We start from the raw sequence: 20,656 nt of genomic DNA on the forward strand, positions 1-20,656 counted from the left end.
CAGATGCATCTCAAGCAGGTCCAAGGAGGTGATCCTCCCCATCTAGGTGGCAGTGGTCAGGCCACAGCTGGAGTACTGCAACCAGTTCTGGGCTCCACACTTCAAGAGGGATGTGGACAACGTGGAAAGGGTCCAGAGGAGGCCACTTGCATGATCAGGGGGCAGCAGGGCAGGCCCTACAAGGACAGGCTATGGGACCTGAACCTATTCAGCCTCCACAAGAGAAGGCTGAGGGGGGATCTAGTGGCCATCTACAAACTAGTCAGAGGGGACCAGCAGGCAGTGGGGGAGTCCCTGTTTCCCCAAGCACTACCAAGAGTGACTAGAAATAACGGTCACAAACTGGCAGAGGGTAAATTCAGATTAGACATCAGGAGGCGCTACTTCACTGTCAGGGCGGCTAGAACCTGGAACCCACTTCCAAGAGAAGTGGTGCTGGCTCCTACCTTGGGGGTCTTTAAGACAAGGCTAGACAATCATTCTTTCCTGCCATGGCAGGGGGTCGGACTTGATGATCTGCTCAGGTCCCTTCCAACCCTACTAACTATGAAACTATAAGAAACAGTCATAAAATAAATAAAAATCTAATCTAAATGTCAACCAGAACCACATTCATGAGCATTTAAATTTATACCTCAGACCATTCTGTGTAGTGCCAACTTGTTAACAGACAGTCACCATGACAGGGTTCTCTGACCGGTGGTTTCTGCTGGTCAGCACAATATTTATCATCCACAGGAACACTAAGACCTTTAGAAACAGAGTACTTCATGCAGTGGACATCTAAAGTGCGATATCCTGGACCACAGCGTGATGTACAATCACTCTTGCCAATGTCATGCCACCTGCAAAGAGAAACCGTTACATAAACTAAATGTGTTTTAAAAATACAATATACATGCATAATGGGGGATGTAGTGTAAATATATATTTTAGACAACAGATAAATTGCAAATAAAACAAAGATGGATATTTTCAAAGCTAAGTAGGGGGGATTGAGACACACAAAGTGGAAGACTTCTAGACTCCTTTTACATTAACAGAATTTCTGCCTAAATCTCCTTAGGTAGCTTCTGATAAACTCAGTCAGTGATTCTAAACCTGCAGCCTTTGCACACTTCAAACACGGCACACAAGGAATGCAGGAGCAGGTTCTGAGACTTTGGAGAGTATGATTCTGGATGGCCCCTGAAGAAAGGACCTTGACACATAATACATAAAGTAGATTACTTCTTGGTTTCAGAGACTCAAATCTAGAGTGTACTTATGTGAAATCAACTGATTTAAGAAAAAGAAGCAGCAGCTAGCCAGCCTTTGCATGATTTTTGTTTAGATTTTCACTTATAAAATCTAATAAAAGCTAAATGGAATTTTTATTAAGAATGTCTTTCTACCTTAGTTCACATTCTGTATTACACTGTTCAGTGACTGCTAGTGGAGCAGGTTTATGTTCACATCTTTGGTCAGACACTACCAGTCGATCACTTCTACGTATACATATCACTTTTCTCTTGCGAAGTCCTTAAACAGAATATTTAGAAAAGATTAACAGTCTATAAAGGTGTTTATTTTGAAGATTTACAGCTGTTTGTATTGTATATGTGAAATTTACAATGTATTTTTCTATTATAAAATGCTCACTTGTGTTTCTCAAAATAATTACACAGAATAGGATAATCACCATACATTATTGACGAGTTTTATGTAAAAAGCTTCCTGAAACAACAGAGCTGACCTCACATCTCTGTTTGCTCAGAAGAAAGACACCAGTTGTATGGTCTGAGGCCACCTGAACCCTGAAATTTCTCTCTCCTTAGGAAGGCTTTACATGCATAGTAGATAGCTCTTAATTATGGTATGTTTATGTGAATGCCTCCTACCTGAGCAGAGCACAGTCCCCAGGGTGTAAGGTTGTTCACACGATACAGCTGAGATGTCTATCACCATAATTCTTGAAAGGAAAATATGCTGAAAATACCTCTTGTGACAGGGTGCAGAGACCCTTTAAAAATTCAGACCAGGTTGCTAGCTCTGCTTGGCAATGAGGTACAGCTGTGCATGGATACGCAGCTGGGAGTGTCTGAAAAGGGCCTTTGTGAGCAAAAGGACCTGAAGGAGGTTGCTGCTACTGAAGTTGAAGAAACTTTGAGGTCCAAACTGAAAGGACAAAGTTATTTTCTTTATTTTTGGTTTCCTTTACTGAATGTAGCAGGCAGAGTGGTGTGAATGATAAAAGAGGACTCCAAATAAAAGATTTGTTGTTTTGAACCCTGAAAGAGGCGTCTGTGACTTGCACCAATTCAAGTGCCAGAAGGCATGACCAATTCATACTATTTTGATACTGTATTGCAGTAGCTATAATTGCTTTAATTGCTTATATTGCTATTTTTATAATGAATTATTTAGCCATTAAGATAAAGTTAATCTTGTTATGATTTACCTTTCATAATATTTTAATCAGTTATTACTGTTCTGGAATTAGCCATCTATTTTAAATTTCCTATTGCTTAGCGCATATATATATATATGACCTGTTGGTCTCATGATTTTAGAACTTAAATTTGGTATAAGAAAAATGCTTATGTAAGGTCTGCATTATGTCTGGCATGTTTGAAAAGAGGTAAAGAAAGAATGAATGAAGGATGTATGTGACAATGTAAAGGAAGACAGTCTTCTCACAGGTGAAAATAGTCTTCTGTGGTATAACAGTTAAAGATCACAGCAACTTTAAGTAAGCAGTTAAGGGATACCAAATACTAAATCATGCCTTCACCCTGACAGCTGAAGACTACAAGCAATGAACCCCCTGAAGATTGCAGACCACAAAGCCAGATCGTGTCCTACCAATCCCAGCCTGACAACAGGACAAGGAGGATGACCTTTGTGTCTGACTCCATGGAATCCATAGGCTTGTATGGACAGCTATCACTATAAAAAATGAACACAAAGAAAAGGCTTTGGGTCTGTCCACCTGCAAGAAGGAGTTTTAGGCGCATCCAAGAAAACCTGACTCCATTCCTCATGGTCAGGCCGGCTGGCAAGCAATTTTAGAACTTGGTAACATCTTAACCTTTGCAGGGCTGTCTAACTATCTGCATGTGTCCTTGTTTCTTTTGTATGAATGAATGAATGAATGAGTATGTATGGGAATGAATGAAGCAAATAACCTTACTGTTCTTTATTCTTTGTATGTTGCATGTTTTACGTTCCAGTAAATGCGGCATTGTGCCTTATTCCCCAATAAGATTCCTACTTGTTTTTAATTCACACTATACAACCCGTGCAGACAATAATACTCTTGTGCACACTTTCTAGAGCCTTCCACTATGCTAGTGATTCAAGAACTAGCAAACCTGTGCAATGTTTGCTTGGAGAGTAAGGTGATGTTATCCAGGTTTGCAGATAACAAAAATGAAATCTTACATATTGGGTAACAAACATGCATAATGCCATGAGGCTCAGCAACCTGAGACAGGTTCTCAAAATTCCCATAGTTTAGACTAAGGACAACTGTACATATTTAAAATTCTCTGGAACCTTTCCAATGGTGATATCCCTTTCCTATGGTAGTACCCAATGGGTGTGTCTACATGTGAAATTAATGTAATGCAATAAATTTCAGCACACCAGAGTTTATTGCTGCCAGGAGTCACATTTACACATGTAACCAGGACTGCATCATGTTGAGCTGAGTCAGAGCAGCCCTGGCTGGCAGGGGGCCCAGGTGATAAGCCTGCTCCAAGCTGGCTCAATGCGTTGCAGAGAGGCTGGTTGGGGCATGAAGGTGTTCCAGTGCGGGGCTAGCCAGCAACAACTAACAATAAAGATGTGAACTGAGTTCCAAGTGGCAGCTTCATAAATTTCATGAATGAATAGTTTTTGGATGCAAGAGGCTTAGGTAGCTAACTCCTCTACCAAAATATTGCTTTCATCTGATTCTGCAAAGATTTACCCATGTGATTTGCACGAAGTAAATGGAAATACTCTCATACCTAAATGAAAGCATGTGAATAAGCATGAGGCTTAAGTCCATCCAGTACTGGCTTTCCAAACTATTCAGACAGACTCTTTTGTTGATATTCTGATTTGGTTTGTATCAAATCAAGAGCAAAAGCCATATCAATCAAATTGTTACAGACATGGCTAATCTTTAATGAGAACAAGGCATCATGTACATCTGATTTTAAAAAGTTACTTAAAAAATTATAAGCTAAAGTAAAACAAATTATTCTTGGAAACGCTCAGTATACTATTATCAGGCAAAAATAACAACTTTCATAAATAAAGAAATTCAGTTATTACTGCTAGAATCATTTGTTAAAATATAAAAATTAGTAACAATAATTTTTGCATTCCAATGACATTTGAAAGCACATTCTTAACCCTTCCATGAACATACCTCTTGTTGTAACGCTTCTAAATGATATGTGCCTTGACTATTTTGATGTCACACATTTTAATCCCAATCGCTACCTAAAATTCCGCATAAATTCAGTGTTTCATCATGTTTATTATTGAAAATTATTTCCATCAGAAATATAGAAACCAGGAAACAGAGTTTTATTTACACTAAGGAAATAAATCTCTTACCCATTAAAGGGTTTAACTGATTAATTAAAGGGTTTAATTTATTAATTTATTGGTGCCCCTTTATTTTAGGTCTTTGTCCCTCACTTGTGCCCGAGTAGGTTGAAATGTATGATGTGACAGGGTGTACTAAGATCTTCAGTTATTTTGATAATACCAAGAAAAAGCATTATTAAAAGCATTTTGATTTGAAAAACAATTTACAATACCTTGGCACATTTTGCTGCAGTCTTGCCAGGGGCCGTATAGATCCCATGTAAATAGATCACTTCTCTCCTCTACAGGGATACTGAATGAATAATGCACATCAGGATTGTATAAATTTCCTACACATAAAACCTTAATTGAGATAAAAATGATAGCTGTTTTTCAATGGATTTGTGTGTGACCAAAGTATATGAAAGTTATAAGCACTTATTAAATTTACAAACTTTTTAAAGCATTAAACATTCACCTGTAAAATTAACTCTTCTTCTAGTCGGTCAGTGCTGTTAATTCGCTCTACAGTACTGTTTGAACCACTGTACTCAAATATGGCTCCCTGTATAATGATTTCCTTTTTAGACAGGCTTACAACAAAATTTCCATTTAGGATAAAATTTCCATGAATATCAGATAATGCTGGAAGTAACATGAAATACCATAAGTAAAACATCTATTTCAATTAAGAGGTACTTAGTTTAACTGTGATCAATTGTATCTTTTAATTTGTAAAAAAACAGTTTTGAAAACATCAGTTAGATCTCATACCATTAGTAGCATACTTACTATAGTGACCATATATTCAATCTACATCAATAAAATTTGCAGCGCTGGAAGATTTGCGATTTGATTACAATGGGGTAGCAATATGAGACATTTAAAAACTGTTTAGAACCTGCAGTGTTGATGGCAAGGAACTGAATTTTACTAAATTGTGCTACAGTCTTGTTCTCTGCAGGGCTACTTTTCAATTCAGTGATAGAGCCAAAATAAATAAAGTCCTAACTTCAATGTCAAGATAGAGTACTGCCATTCTAAGCTTACCTGCACTGTACATCTTAATCTAAAGACTGACAGAAGGTGCGAAAGAATAGCTCCTTACAGACTAGCTGTTTCAGACAAGCATGAGCTTTTGGATGCAACAACCTACTTCATCAGATGCTAGAAATAGACTGGAATGCTGGCATGCTAGGAATTGTTTCCTTCTAAGGAGATCTGAGCCCCTCTTCCTGCCTTACCATGTTTGCTGGGATTTGGGGGTGCTCCCAATACTTGACCCAACCCATCATATGTGAACTGTGATCTCGGGACTATGTTCTCTCACTGGGAAATCTGAGCCTCTTTTTATCTGCCTCCCTCTTTGCCCCAAAATGGTGACAGATATTATATAGTACAGCTATGTACTACCCAAGCCAGTTACAAGGTAAACTAAGGCATTAGATAGTTCACAATAACTGTAGGCTCTTACCCTCTGGTAAATGCAAGATAACTTATCCTTAAATGAAAGTGAGATAAGCTGTGTTGCCTGTAATGTGTGGAAAAGGTAAGCACACAGGGAATCATCATAGAACAGCTAGCATGCTATTCATACCACATATTAAATCACAATAATTTACCCATGTGCTTGTATCCTAAATCTCTCTCCATGGTTCTTTATATGATCCAGGGTCTGGGAGAGTCATGTCCCTGTGCATAGGAAGCTATGAACAACTATTCTCAAAGCACAGAATCTCTGAGGCCAGGGTGAGGAGTGGAGAACAGGCATAATTTCTGTACATCACAGACTTGAAAGAAATGACACAGCTGTGGAGAAAATAAACTAACCACCAAGATGAATGAAGACATTAACACCTCCCATAGTTATGTTATTTCCATACCTGTAGAAATAACATGTCCCAAATAAGAAAGACAAACTGATCAAAATGAAAGCATATTGTTTTGATCAATAGGCCAACTCTGAGCTTTCTGTACTGCAGGTATATGTTAGAGCCCTTTCCTTCCACCTTCCCTAAAAACTCCCACTTTCCAGATTACCCTGTGCTGAAGATATTAGATATAGAACAGTGTTACTAACAATTACATTAATCAAATACTAAGTTGTAGTAGAGCTCTAGTTCTGCTGTAATTAAGGTTGACAACACTGTTCAAAGGTTAACTCTTTTAAGCATTCCAAAGTACTTATGCTTAACTTGGATTGCATTTAAATTTTCTGCCATTCATGAAGTTGTGGAGTAGGGTAACTTTTCTAAACCCAGGGTCATCTGTGGAAGGGATTCCCAAGATACAGTCCCCTGCAGGGGGAAAAACCCCAGCACATTATACCAATTTATATTTTATGCATATCTGGGGCTCAGATCGTGGCTCCAATCAGCCTCCAAAAATTCTGGTTACTTGATGCTTATGCCATCTGCTCCACAGTACCCACTGCCTCTTTGGTTAATACCATTTTCAACGTTGGCTCCCCAAGGAATTTATGTCTTGTGAAAGTACATACAGTAAGTTTCCTATCCAGCCTGGTCAGTGGCCTGGATGGCTGCTGTGGCTCTACAGTTTCCACTGAACATGCCCCACACTCAGACCATGTAAGCTCAAACTCAACTCTTACAGAAATCTGAGAGAGATCCGTAGACATACATGTATATGCCTCTATCAAGTTTTTATTTTTTTCCTCTGCTTTTTAGCATCAGCCAATTCAAAAGAGGCACAAACTATTTTTAAAAAGAGATTACATTTGAATGCTTGCTATGCAGTGCTGAAGGAAGGAGGGAGAAGATGAGTGCTTTGGTGCAAGAGAAATAAAGAGATAAAGGACTAGGTGATAGGGGAAGGAAGGGGATGGACCATTATGATGGTGGTAGGGAAGTGGAGAGAACAGGGGCAGTGCGCCTGTCACATTCTCTCCATGTAGAGATGTTACATTTATACCAAGAATTATGCTCCTGTGGTACTGCAAAAAGTGAGCATACAGACATTCGAGATGATTTTTGCAGAATAAAATATGGCAGTTCCACAAAGAAATTTTAGCTCTTTCCAACAGAAGCTTCTCAGCATTGCAGCAATTTCCAGCACCACTTGTACTACCTGTCCAGTTACACAACGCACCACAGGATGAATCTTAGTCCTTCACTTTAGTCAGGAGGCTTAGCTCCCGGCTCCCTCCCCTCCCCATGGCACCAGGGGGTCTGTCTGGCATCCTGGACTCTACTACCCCAGAGAGAGCGAGGCAGGCTCACAGACTGCTAGGCAATGACCATTTTTCGCTGTAAAATCATTTGTGCTCAAGAAACAAGTCCAGAATCCACTTCCCAGACAATCCTGCCATGCCAAAAATGTTCCTGTCACATCAGCATCTCTGGCATTATTTACACACCAAACTGGAGGAAGGGTCCCCAAGCAAGAGGCTCTTTGTACTGTACTGCTGTAGCATTTGCTACTAAATCCAAATATTTGCGTGACTTCTAAGTTTACTCTAAATTTTTCCACTCATAAGGAATATGGTCATCACATAGTCATACTGACAGAACTTTTATAACATGGTCTACACCTTTGCTGACTCTCTAACTCAGTGGTTCTCAACCTTTTTTGTACCAGGGCCCATTTGTAAACATTGATGGCCAGTCCCAACCCAGTGCCCCTCACTCCCAACCCACTGCCCCCTACCTCCAGGCCCCAGACTCCCAGTGTGTGGGGCAAGGGTGTGTGGGGGGCAGGAGGGATGTAAGCAGTCCCTCGCAGGCTGGAACTCTGCCAGTCTGCAAGGGAAAAGCCAAAGTTTCCCACATTTTTCTCCTTTAAAGAAGAATACATTTTTTAAATTTGTCCGCGACCCTTTCATACAGTCTTGCAACCCACAGGCTCAGAAATGCTGCTCTAACTGATACACATATTAAAGCTAAGAAATCCAACAAAGGTTCAATAGTTAAAATTATAGTAGTATAATTCTTGCAGAGGAAACCTAGCAACTCAAGTGACGACAAACTATAATTCCGTATTTTCTCTAAGGATTTTATCAAATTTCTGATCATTTTTGTTTGGAGTGGATCTCTAAGAAAGCACACATAAATCATGTATCAGCTGTTATCTACTGGAAACCTTTACCAAGATAGTTGTCATCTTCTGGTTTTCCTGAATAACTGTGCTGACGTATATCAATGTTTGTTGCTCCCTTGGGAATCTTTACTACCACATTATAACCTGGAATAAATTGGGTATAAATTAGTTCCTATAAATACCATAAATAGTCACATATCAGTACATGTGAACTTTCTAAAAAGGCATTTAATCAGTCTGATTCCCTTTACCCTACTATCTGTTCAGACTGTCTATGCCTCTTAGACACAAGCCTAAGAACACCTTCAAGAGACAAGCCCCACCCACTCACTCCTCCTCTACAAAACCTGCATACTGAAAAAGCGTGGTGTGGTTGATGTTAGAGTAATACAGGGTGCACCTAGCATTGTGCTTATGAGCATGCCCGACACTGAGGTAGGGAGGTTCCTTAGGTACAATCCAAAACAATAACCACATGACATGGTGCATGTGGGACAGAAGCAAGCAGACCAGGCTTCTTTCTTGGCAGTGATCTCATAGTCACTATGGAGGAGGTACTTTCAGAGCACTGGTCAAATGTGCTCCCTTCTTGATGCAGTGCTATCATATTCTACATCTCTAGCTAACCCCAGGTGATCAGGAGTTTTTTGAAGTGACAAATAATAGGTAACAAGGTCTACTTCTGAAAGAAACAATCACATTTTCTCACGGGAACAGTTTTAAAATGCCCTTTTTTCAAGGCTACTCTCGGAAGCACCTTTGTGTCTAGAAACAGTTTTCTATCATGAACCCGTATAATAAGTAATTACACACTTAATCAGAGCTATTAATATAATCCTTACTAACTTGTCAGTTTACTGCCAGTTTATTTCCCCATTTTAGGAGCATTACTTCAGTTTTGACTGGATTAAACTTCAATGATCTAGCTCTTACCTTTGGGTTATAAACCAACCAACAGTCTCCTTTGCAGTTTCCTACCCCATTAATTGTACCATATTTTTAAGGATATAATACTAATTTAATCCAGTGATTCTAAACCAGGGTGATACAATACCCTGAGATACCATGAGATCCTTTTAAGGGTGCCAAACAATGTTAGCACTGTTAAGTGTACAAACACCTAGAAATAATTCACAAGATAAACCAACAGATTTGAAACAGGAACCTATAAGATCAAAAAAATTCTGGCCTGTTGTGGTTTGAGTTCTCTGCAACAGAAAAAACCGCTCTATCTTTCCATAGTTGAAAAATGGGTGAAAGCAAAAAGCTGGTATTTTCAGAGGGGTGCCCTGAATCTAACCAGGAGTGTCTTGAGTCTGAGAAGGTTGAGAACTACTCATTTATGCACTTAACACAGTTAATTTTATCACCAGTTGATTACATCCACCACATGGTGGCAGCACTGCAATTGCAAACTATTGCGACTTGCACTCCCTCCGCAAATATGTGAATGTCACAGTAAGTCTATTTTTCTAATATACATTAAAGGCAAAGCACTAAGCAACCTTCTATCACTCATGCAAAAGAGAGTGGAAGCATATTGAAAACAAGAAAAAAGATAGGTACTTTGAGAGAAAACAAAATATGAAAAGAAATGTAAAAACAACAAAGCTATTTGAAGAGTGCTGTTGTGAGAAAAATGGAAAATTTGGTCATTGGCTTTTGCTAGTACATTAGCATTTAATTGTTGTGAGCACCAATGACTCCTTTACTTAACATTCTAATAATTATGGTAACATGACAACCCATTGTTACACGGCCTGCAGATCATACAGATTGCCACTGCAATGGCATATACCAAACCCCATCATTCTGCCCAAGAAACATGCCCTATGTCTGTAGGGAGCATCTACCACTGCAAACCCCTAAGACAATAAATCTCAGAGTCCTGTACTCACAATCTTGAGAGATGCACCCATATTCTCCAAATCCCTGGAAAGGTCTGTTTGCTATAAAGTAACACCTCACTAACTGCGGTGATGTGGTAGTACTATCTTAGGATCTACCTCTCTGTTCTGGTAGAGATTATGGGACAGATGATCATCACATCCTGTGTATGCTCCCACATTCCTGTTTGAGTACAGATGGTAAGATGTCTGACTACTTATTCACAACAAAGTTAGGCTTCTACATGACCTGTCATACTGACAGATGGTGCATGATGGTTCTGGGACTTAAGTAATAAAGTAAAACTTAAATATTTTACAAATAATTAAAATGGAAAGAAATCATTTTTTTCTTCATGCAAGAGAAACCTTTTAATCTTTCACATGAAGCTTTGTCCTGATCTATACCCTATGTAAGGCCACCAAAAATCAGAGAACAATTAAATGAGTACGACTAGTAGAATGGGCCACAACATAATGCCATGCCATTGTAACAGAAGCTCAGCATGGGAGTCTTAAAGGATAATGGCTTTAAAGACATGAAGCTTCTTTTATGCTTATGAGGAGGCCTGTGATAACAAGGAAAACAAATTACAGTGACTGCTGCTGCAAAGTGCAGTATAGGCTCTGTAGCATAGCTATGCAGAACCTAATTCATGCCATGTCCCAGCCCCTCATTGTATACACTAATCGGTTTTCCTAAATGAACTAGTGAGTTCTTAACTATGTTATTCCCTCAGAACATAGAGATATACAATACATTAGTTAAAACTTAATAGAGAAAAAAAATAAGTAAACTTCTTTCACAATGGAAAGAAACTCTAGCCTCTCTTTTTAATAATTTACTTTTTTTAGGACACAGTGCTAACTAAAAGTGACTGAATTAATAACTTTCTTTTTAAATAATTAAAATTAATAGAAAATAAAATATATCTGAAATGAGTCCCCATGTTTCAGCAACAAGACCAAGAATATGTAAGCTGACAAGAAAACTGCTGACAGCCTTGATGGCAATGGACTGAATGGCTCTTTTATCATAATACATATTTATTGATATCAGACACATTTTTGTGACAGAAGCTCAGGGTGGAGTCTTAAAGCACAATGGGCCTAAGGACACGAAGGTTCTTTTATACTGGCTTGTGAGGGGGCCTATGACACCAAAGAAAATAAAGTGCAGTAACCCACTGTATTATATGTCAATAAAAATCTCTTACTGAATATGTCAATCATACAGTAAAAGATCATTCATGGCAATGAAAGAAATCCACAGCTCCTTTACACAGTTTACCAAAACCTTATATTTTTCCCTTTACAGTATTGAATATACATTAACAAAGTCATATTTTCTGATTTAATAATAGGCATTTACTGTGCCTTTCAACATCAATCAGCACAGAGACAAGAGGAGAATATGCAAATATGTGTGTTGCGGAGATAGGAGAAATAAAGGGATGGAAAGGTGGTGCAGTGCCATCTTTATGCCTTTTGGTATTTTTTCCCTGGGCCCTGACGTAAGCGTCAGGCTATCTGCCAGGGAAGAATCACTAAAATCTTGGTATACACTTTCCCTTGTCAACCAATCCCTTCTCCTTAGGGATGGGGAAAGGTGCCAACGTACAGCCATTCTGGCAACTCTGTGTTGGCTGGGCATTCTCCCTTATGTCAGGAGCCATTTTCACCGAGTTTGCTTTTCCCTTAGACCAGCAGAGCAGCATAAAGGGCCCTTGAGAATTCACGTCAGCTACATCTCCTATGAGTTTCTATCCGATCTTTAACTATATATAAAACTTCAGTTTGGTATGTTATGCTTGGCAGAAGTTGCTATTTACACACACAATGGTTTCTCCTGCACTCTTGTATAACGACTGCACATGGAAGTAAGAGCTGCACATACTGAGATCAGGGAAGTCAGTCACAGGTTCTCTGAGTCTGTAGGAGGCTTGCCCATATTAATTACCATTGTACAGAAGAAGTTTATCTTATGGTAAACTTGGAAAAGAGAGGGTGTCACATCTCCTGGGTCTATAGCTGTCTTTAAAATAAAAAAAGAAAACCAGCCAATAACTTAACCCAGGATTTATTCTTCTGTGCTTCTGGGGCAGACAGGACAAGCTGGATCTTAACTTATGGTTGTGTAATTCCAACAGAGATCCATCATAGAGTTCACGAGGCAGGAAACAGGCTTGCCTAGAAGTTGCTCTGCAACTCCTCACTATATCATTTTCTCATCTTTTGTTTTGACATTAAGCAGCAGTCTGATTTTTTTCCTAAGTCAAAATGGCACATATGAAAGAGCATGCATGACTCAAAGTCACCAGTATTTTCTGTTGGCAGAGGACCTAAAGAACATGTATACTGGTATTATACTCTTGCAAACCTGAAATATAATTACTTGAGTTACCCCAAACTAGACTGAAATATAAAATAAGAATAAAACATACCATAATGAGCCCTGTTGAAGGTGCCTGCAAGGGTCTTACATAAAGAGTTATCTCCACCGCAAATTCCACATTTATCTCTCTTTGCCTTAGAATTCAAAACATGATCACAGCCAGCTTGCTACAAGAAACATAAATTGTGGTTTGTATGTGCTATAAAACATCATTCAGCTAAGTGAAACTACAATGAAAACTGCATTTTAAGCTTTTGACCCCCCGTCGGTTTTCTCACTGAACCTATCAAAAGATTATCTCCATCTTTCTTGGCAATTCATGAAGACTCTTTTATGTTTTTAGGTACTAGGATATAAAGACAAAGTACAGTAGGCTCAATTATTCTAAGAAAGTACAAGGCAAATGTAGGTCCCAAACAGGCATTCATTTCTAGTGGCAGAAATTTCTAAGAAACTTCCAGTGCTAAAAAGGTTTCTGGAAGAAGAAGGAGTACAAACTTTCAGCCTCCAACAGCCTCCTGTCTGCTACTCCTTACACTTTCATGTGACCACAGAGATCCCAGTCTGGGTAAAGGTGTTGGGAGCAGCAGCTACTCCACTCCTGGCAGGGGAGTTCCTGGTGGAGCAAGGGAAGGGAACAGAGCAGTGGTGAAAGGCTCCTCATGTTTCCTCTGACTAGGGACACCCAGTTCTGGGGAACAGGAAGGGAATCTTTTCCCATTGCTCTACTCCACCCACAAACTGGTCCAGGAGGGGAGTGGAGCAACAGGGCAAAGTCCCCAGCCTGGTCTCCATGGTTTGAGGAAACACAGGGAGCAATGTTCTGCTGCCCTGGGTGAAAACATTCCTGGTCGCACCTGCTTTTAAAAATCTTCACGTGTTGCCCAGCTGAGCGATACACATGGCATTCAAAGGCCACAGTACCAGGAATGCCATGGGGAAAGTTTCCCCAAGCCCTTTTCCCAGCCCTACCAACTTTGAAATCACTGCCCTGTCACCCAGCTGAGCAGCTGGAGGAGGGGAGGGGAGGGGGTAAGGTGAAGCCAGCAGGGCCAGGAACTGGGCTTGCAGAGTCTCCAAGCCCTTTTTCCAGTCCCAATTTCAAAATCTCTGCCCCTACCACTCAGTTGGGCAGTGGGGATGGTGATTTCAAAGATGGAGAGGCAGGGAACTGAGCTTGGGAAGAACCTCCCAACTTGGTTCCCAATCACTAGCTTTGAAAACCCCACCCCACCCCACCACCCAGCTGAGGAAGTCCCTGGTTTTAGAAAGAGGAAGAGAGACTGGGTAAAGACCATGTTCCATTTCCAAAACTGGGCAATTCTCAGTCTGGGAAAGAAGCAGGGAGTCCCACTGCTCCCCTTCCTTCCCAAACCAGACTGGGAGAGGAATGTACAAGCATTCATTCTTGCAAGAAAGTGTATTGCACCTGGAAGATGCTTCTCCTGGAGGGAGCTTGTTGCTCTTAGGATAATTTGCATGTACATTTGTAAGCTTATAGTTTCTACTAGGAGAGTATTGATTCTCCTCGTAGAAATGTAATGCTTGTACATGGCCTTAGTTAATGTGTCAAGAAATTTGGCAGTATATACAGACGACCCTAGCCATTCGTGAGGGATATGTTCTTGTATCCCCCACAAATGGCAAAATCCACGAATAAGGCACTGCATTCACGAACATCGTCTGCATTCATGAACTCAGTGCCCCCTGGCAGCTGCAGGGGGGACACGGCTGGTCTGGTGACGGTGGGAGCATGGCAGCAGAAGCATGGCGGCAGCCCAGCAGCAGCTCGGGAGTGCTGTGGCAGCCCAGCAGCAGCAGACTGGCAGCAGTGGCAAGCACGGAGCTCCTGAGGAGCTCCTTTAAGTGTATTTAAGAAGTGGGTTTGGCATTCTCACATATTCGAAATTGCAAATGCCGAACCCGTGAATAGTGAGGGTTTCCTGTATTTAATATTTTATAATGTTTTCCTATCTAAATAATGAATGCTTACTATAATTTTAAAGCCAAATTTACTTAAAATGCTGTAGAAACTTGAAATTGGTCTTTTTTTCAATACAGTATTTTGTACACTCAAACATCATTTCTTTAAAGCTCCATGATCCAGATCCTATTCTACCTCTGAGATGTCTAAATGTTGCCCATTGCTTTCAGGTATCTAAGTCATTCTATGCTATCATATTCCACCACAAGCAACAACCACAAAACCACCAAGATACCTAGATTTCATAGAAGCTTAACTCTACCTAAACTCTGTTCCAACCCAGTTCCGTTTTTAGAAGCTCATATTTTACAAAAGTCCCTGATTCAACTAGGTTTGACACTGAGACTAAGTGCATGTATCCACTGTTTGCCCCACAGCCTAGTAGTTAAGGCATTTTCTTCAAAAGTGAAAGACCTAGATTGTAAACCCTTCTCACCCTGAGATGACTTGAACCCCTATCTCCTATTTCCCAATAAGTGCCTAAACCACCAACCTAGTGGCTAGGATACCCTCCATCCCTCCTACTGAAGCTGGGTCAATGAGTGGAAAGGAATGCAAGATGGAACCTGATTCTGTAAGCCCACAAAGAATGGTAGTTTCCATGGAGAGAAGGTATCCTAGGTTCTGGTCTCTGACTCTGATGACATTTTTTACATTTTACATACAATATTCATGGGACAGAACTCATAAACAGCATATACAATTGTGCTTTCTGCCAGTTTCACCTCTGATGGTACAAAAGGCCATAATTTATCTTTACTTTATGCAACTCCATTAACAATGAGTAGAACTGCATGGGGATGGAAATTAAAGTCTGTCTCAAAGTTTGGGATTATGTTAGCTTGTCCTTCCTTCTAAAATGCTTATTGCTTTATTAGCTCTACCTCTAATCACTTTATTGAGCATATTTAAATAAAACTGCTTTATTTTAGTGATTTTCAAAGCTTTCTTTGACTGCATTTTATATATATTTTAATATAGTATTCAAGTTAAGTTTAAATACCCTGCATAAACCTTGAACACATATATCATTGGTTTCAGTCCCACAGGGAGTACCATCAATAACTCTATCCTTCAGCTGATAGTAAGAAGTCGTTCCAGAAACTCGGCAATAGAGTTTACACCGATCTTTCATAGAAACTGCAAAGAAAATTCAACAGTAAGTATGTTTTCTATAATAAAGGCTTAAGTAAATAAGCATTTTATTTAGTTAGCAAAGAAAACTTTTGATTTCTTACTGCCACTGTACTTTGGAAGCCAGCGCACAGCTGATGTAAGACCATTGATGTTGAAATGTTTTCCATCAAAGTCAGAACATTGCTGCTCTCGAAAACCTTTTTTTCCTCTTGGACAAGAATCAGTATTACATGATCGAAATTTCATTCTGCGCCCCACACAATATTTCCCTCCATTTTTTGGCCTAAAAAATAAATGAAAAGTATAAAAATATTTTTTGTCATTTGTATCTAAAATACTTCTTTCTATAGGCAAGCAATGTTGAATGGAATTTGAAAGAAGACTTTTACATTTTTTTCTTTAGCTGCTCATTATGGAAAACCTTTAAAAGAGTCTTTTTAAACAATCCATTCAACAGTTTCCCCATAAAAACAGTATTTTCACTAGATTCTTTGCTACAAGGTATAGTCATTCATACCTGTGTAAAGTGACTGTTAAGTGAATTTAAAGCACGACCAGTGTAGAATCAGACATTTCCTGTCTCATACAATTAGAATAAATAAACGAACACCTGTCTATCTCATTTTATTCTCCTTATATTATTGGTACTTTTTGTTATACTGCACTAGTCTAGGGGCCCCAGAAAGAATCATAACACATTTCACACTATGTACACAAATACACAGTGAAGCTATCTACACAAGACGCTACTGCACGTTTATTTAGTACTTGCTTATATAAGTACTAAATAAATAAGCAGTAACCAGATTTACTGCACAGTAGCACCAATGCTACTGCACATGCTTTTTAAGTGATGCTACTGCACAGTAGCCTAATACTACTGCACAGGAGTGTCATAGCACAGATTTTTGCCATGAGATGGTACTGTACAGTAGTATCAGGCTACTGTGTAATCAGTGTCTCGTGTAGAAGTGCTCTGTAAGAGGTATTATTTCCCCGAAGGAACATCCATTTTCCCAAGGAGAATGACATCAACAATGAGGCCAAAATAAGGACCTCAGCAATTATTTTCTAAAATTCTGATACTAATTTCAATTCCACTGACAAAGACAAATTGGCAGGGAAGGGAGAACAAAAGGAGATAACATACTGGAAGGAAGTGAGGAAATAAAATAATACAGTTTACTTTACAGTGTCTAGTGACCTAGCTGGTTCCCAGACTAGAAATCTAAATTGTTCTTTGAAATCAAGACTGGATATTCTAAGTATTAGCAACTCTTCAACATAATATTTTAGTATGTTCTATATACTTGTGACAAGGAGCCAGAAGCCTCAGTCACTAAGTAGAGAGTGCAGCAGGCCAAGCCTGCTGTGTGCGGCTGCAGAGGAGGGATTGACAGAAGTAGTGGGTCAGGACTGGGGCAGAAGCACTGGGTCACATGACCCAGAGAAAGACACACAAACCCAAGGCCTGTGGCAAGGGCAGGGAGTCTGGCTCTGCAGGCTACAAGAAGCAGATCTCTGGGGAAACAGAGGGGCCTGAACTGGCCAAAAAGAAAGGACTCCAGACTGCAGGGAAGCTGGAACCCTGCACCACCACCACTCAGAAGATACGTATTTTGGGCCTGGTGCTGTAGCTTGTTGCCACAGTCTGATTTTGACCCAGGGTTACAGGACCCTTTGTTTGACAGCAGAGGTTTGTATTTTTGTCTTTATGTTTAAATACTAAAGGAGCAGACTGTGGATGTAGGGGCAGAGGAGGCCACCAAGAAAGATGCTAAGGGCACCCCTGGCCCTAGACCCTTGGGGGTTGGTGTGGGGGGAGTGCTATTGTTATCAGAACAACTGTAATGCCAGACAGCAAAGATGGGGGAGAAAACCCAGAGCCCACAAACAGTGAGACCAGGGGCCAAGGGGCCCAGAGCTTGTGAAGGACAAGACCAGCCAAAGTAAAGTGGCCCAAGGCCAGAAGCAAAACTACCTCCACTGTGTAGGGGCAGTCTCCCATCCAAATCATAACATCAAGGTATGGCAGGTGAGACAATAGGGCATGACCCTGAGAGGCCAGAGGAGGTGAGCAAGGTGGGGTCCAGATGCTCTCTGTGGGGGGGACTTGGCTGACCCAGCACCAGACCTGCTACAATACTAAGCCAATTACATCTAAGTTAAATACAATAATTCTGACAGCCATCCAGAATATATTGATACAATGCATAAGAGATTAGAATTTGGACAAATGCCTCTTATCCATCAGAGAACCAACTATAATTGGGAAATTGGTTTGATTCTTGTCCACTTATAAATCTGATGTGTTCAGCTGAATAAATGTAAGCCCCATAAAAGTCCATTCCAAAACTCCTACCAATCTCAGCGGTAGAGGACTAGGGCCTCGAACAAGCATTTATTTCTAGCTATGGAAATTTGAGAAATTTTCATCACTAGGAATTGTTCTGGGAGAGGGAATAACTAGCCCCTCTCCCTTGCTCTGCTCCTCCTGTTCCCGGGGGACTGGAATAGAGGGGCAAAGCCCCCCACCCAATTCCCAGAGCAGGCACCCCAGTTTGGGGAACCAACAGCGAATAGATTATCCTCCACAGCAAGCAAAACCAGTGGATCTATGGGTGACAGCCTAGAATGTCTCATGAGAAGGGGAGCATTCCCCCACACAGCACTTTGAGAGCTATGTACCCACAGTCTAAATATGGCATGTGGCAGTCTTCCCCTCCCCCCGCAACAGCATAATCAAAGCTGGTGCTTGCAGCCCTCAAAAGCAGAGTGGATGGAACAGCAGAACAAAACCCCTGGCTTCTTCCCCAACCAGGGGACTTCCTGGCTGGGGAAGAGGCAGGGAGCAGATTCTACTACTCCTCTACCCACCCAGACAAGACCAGGAGATGATTGTACATGCATTCACCCTTGCAAGACAGTTTCTCTCAAAGGAGATCTTCCAGGTTGATACCACATGGCATTATTCTGTGAATAAAATGTTACTAATAACTGCATTTTAATAGGTGGTGGCTTGGATATCTACCACTATTCTCCAAAATATTCTTGCTGGTAACCGTGTGAAAAACTATAGATAGAAAAAAAATCAAATATTTTGTTAAAAGGATAATAAATAAAATGATCATTTTGTAGCTGCTACTTGACTAAAATAATTTATTCTGAACTGTGGAAAGTTAAAATAAAAGGCCTTCTCTATAAGCAATTTTAAAATATTTGTAAATATAAAAGAAATTAACTCATGTATTTTCTGAAAGATTTCAGAGATGGCAGAATGAACTCTGATTTTATAAGTGACTAAAACTTATTTATTCTTCTGGTGCCTTGAGCTAACTTTGTGAAATACAAATAATCACTACACATTAATAAATAAAAAGCAACAATAAAAACATACTCTGGTTGATTGCACAATCTAGCTGTGCTTTTGATTCCACCTCCACAGGTTCTTGAACATGAACTATAAGGTCCCCAAGGTCCCCATTCTCCATCTACAGGACGTATTTCCATTTCTTTGTTTACACAGATCCCATGGCGGCAGTGCTGTTGAGTTGACAAATGGAACAGAATTCAAAAATTAACTCTGTGTGCTTAGAATCTGCAAATCAAAATGGAGGTAACATCAAAAATTAAATAAAAGGTAACATGAAACATGGTTAGTGGAAATCAAACATAAAATTTAGTACTGCAGGGTCCTATGTCACAGAAAAAAAAGAAAACCTATAAAACAGACAGGAAAAAGAAAGCTAGGCCCAGCACCCGAAATTCTTCCCAAAGTTTTTCTAAAGCATGAAGTTTCTTTCTAAAGATCTAAATGAAATGACCGAACTATCAAAGGGCTCAGCACCACTAATGTTCATTCAGTACAATAGAAACTAATGGGCAATTCTGAAAATCCTGCCACATAATTCAGGTGCCTCAATGGAAGCCAAACTCTTGAAATCCTGATCTTAAGTTCTTGTTCATATTTTTTATATACACAATTGTAAATAAGATTTGCAGCAGATTTTAGTCTGAGTTCTCTCTTACATTTTTTTTTCCAGAAATTCAGGTGGAAATGCAAACCTAAAGGCTAAGTACAGACACTGGGGGAGATTAAATTGGGTTCAAAATGTATGACCCATTTTTAAATTGGGTGGCCAAATGCCGACCTTGCCCTTACAGACCTGGTCTCAGTAACCAGCAATTAATCTAAACCTGTAACTGTACAGAAGTTCCATGCAGACAGACACATCTAAAAATTGCAGAACCTACTTTAAGACAAAACTGGGTCTATGCAGTATCAAACTGATTCAGTGTAGGTCAAACCAGTGCATGGAACTTCCATACGCTTTCCCTGAGCAGCCCCAGGGCTGGGAAAACCCAGACCCAGGTCTGCTCTTTTTACCTCCCCCCACCCACACTAGGCTTTTTTTTTGCCCCTCCCCCAGCATCTTACTCGCTGCCCCCTGACCACCCAACCCTCTCAACCCCCGTCCCACAAGCTGCTCCAGGTGCAGCTGCTTTCATTAGCATTCATCACTGCTGGAGTTGATAAAGTAATTCCCAGTGGGGGGAGGGGTGGGAGGGACAGGGTGCAGGTTTACTGGGAGGGACTCCACCCCACCCCTCATGGTTTGCACTGACCCCACCCAC

The 20,656-nt window shown here is 40.3% G+C and overlaps 1 protein-coding gene across 1 annotated transcript in view; it reads right to left on the reverse strand.

Annotated features, from left to right (window-relative positions):
* The window catches only part of ADAMTS20 (ADAM metallopeptidase with thrombospondin type 1 motif 20), a 257,040-nt gene that overhangs the window by 169,946 nt on the left and 66,438 nt on the right, over nt 1-20,656 (reverse strand). The window contains exons 12-20 of the mRNA XM_019515771.1: nt 19,419-19,564; nt 16,123-16,304; nt 15,888-16,024; nt 12,950-13,067; nt 8,668-8,763; nt 5,042-5,208; nt 4,797-4,926; nt 1,395-1,521; nt 635-845 (exon numbers count right to left, since the gene is read on the reverse strand). Of these exons, the coding sequence (XP_019371316.1) occupies nt 635-845; nt 1,395-1,521; nt 4,797-4,926; nt 5,042-5,208; nt 8,668-8,763; nt 12,950-13,067; nt 15,888-16,024; nt 16,123-16,304; nt 19,419-19,564 (1,314 nt within the window). The remainder of the gene's footprint in view (nt 1-634; nt 846-1,394; nt 1,522-4,796; nt 4,927-5,041; nt 5,209-8,667; nt 8,764-12,949; nt 13,068-15,887; nt 16,025-16,122; nt 16,305-19,418; nt 19,565-20,656) is intronic.

This window comes from Gavialis gangeticus, unplaced genomic scaffold, assembly GCF_001723915.1.
Source record: "Gavialis gangeticus isolate Ggan-Ray unplaced genomic scaffold, GavGan_comp1, whole genome shotgun sequence".
Lineage (NCBI taxonomy): Eukaryota > Metazoa > Chordata > Crocodylia > Gavialidae > Gavialis > Gavialis gangeticus.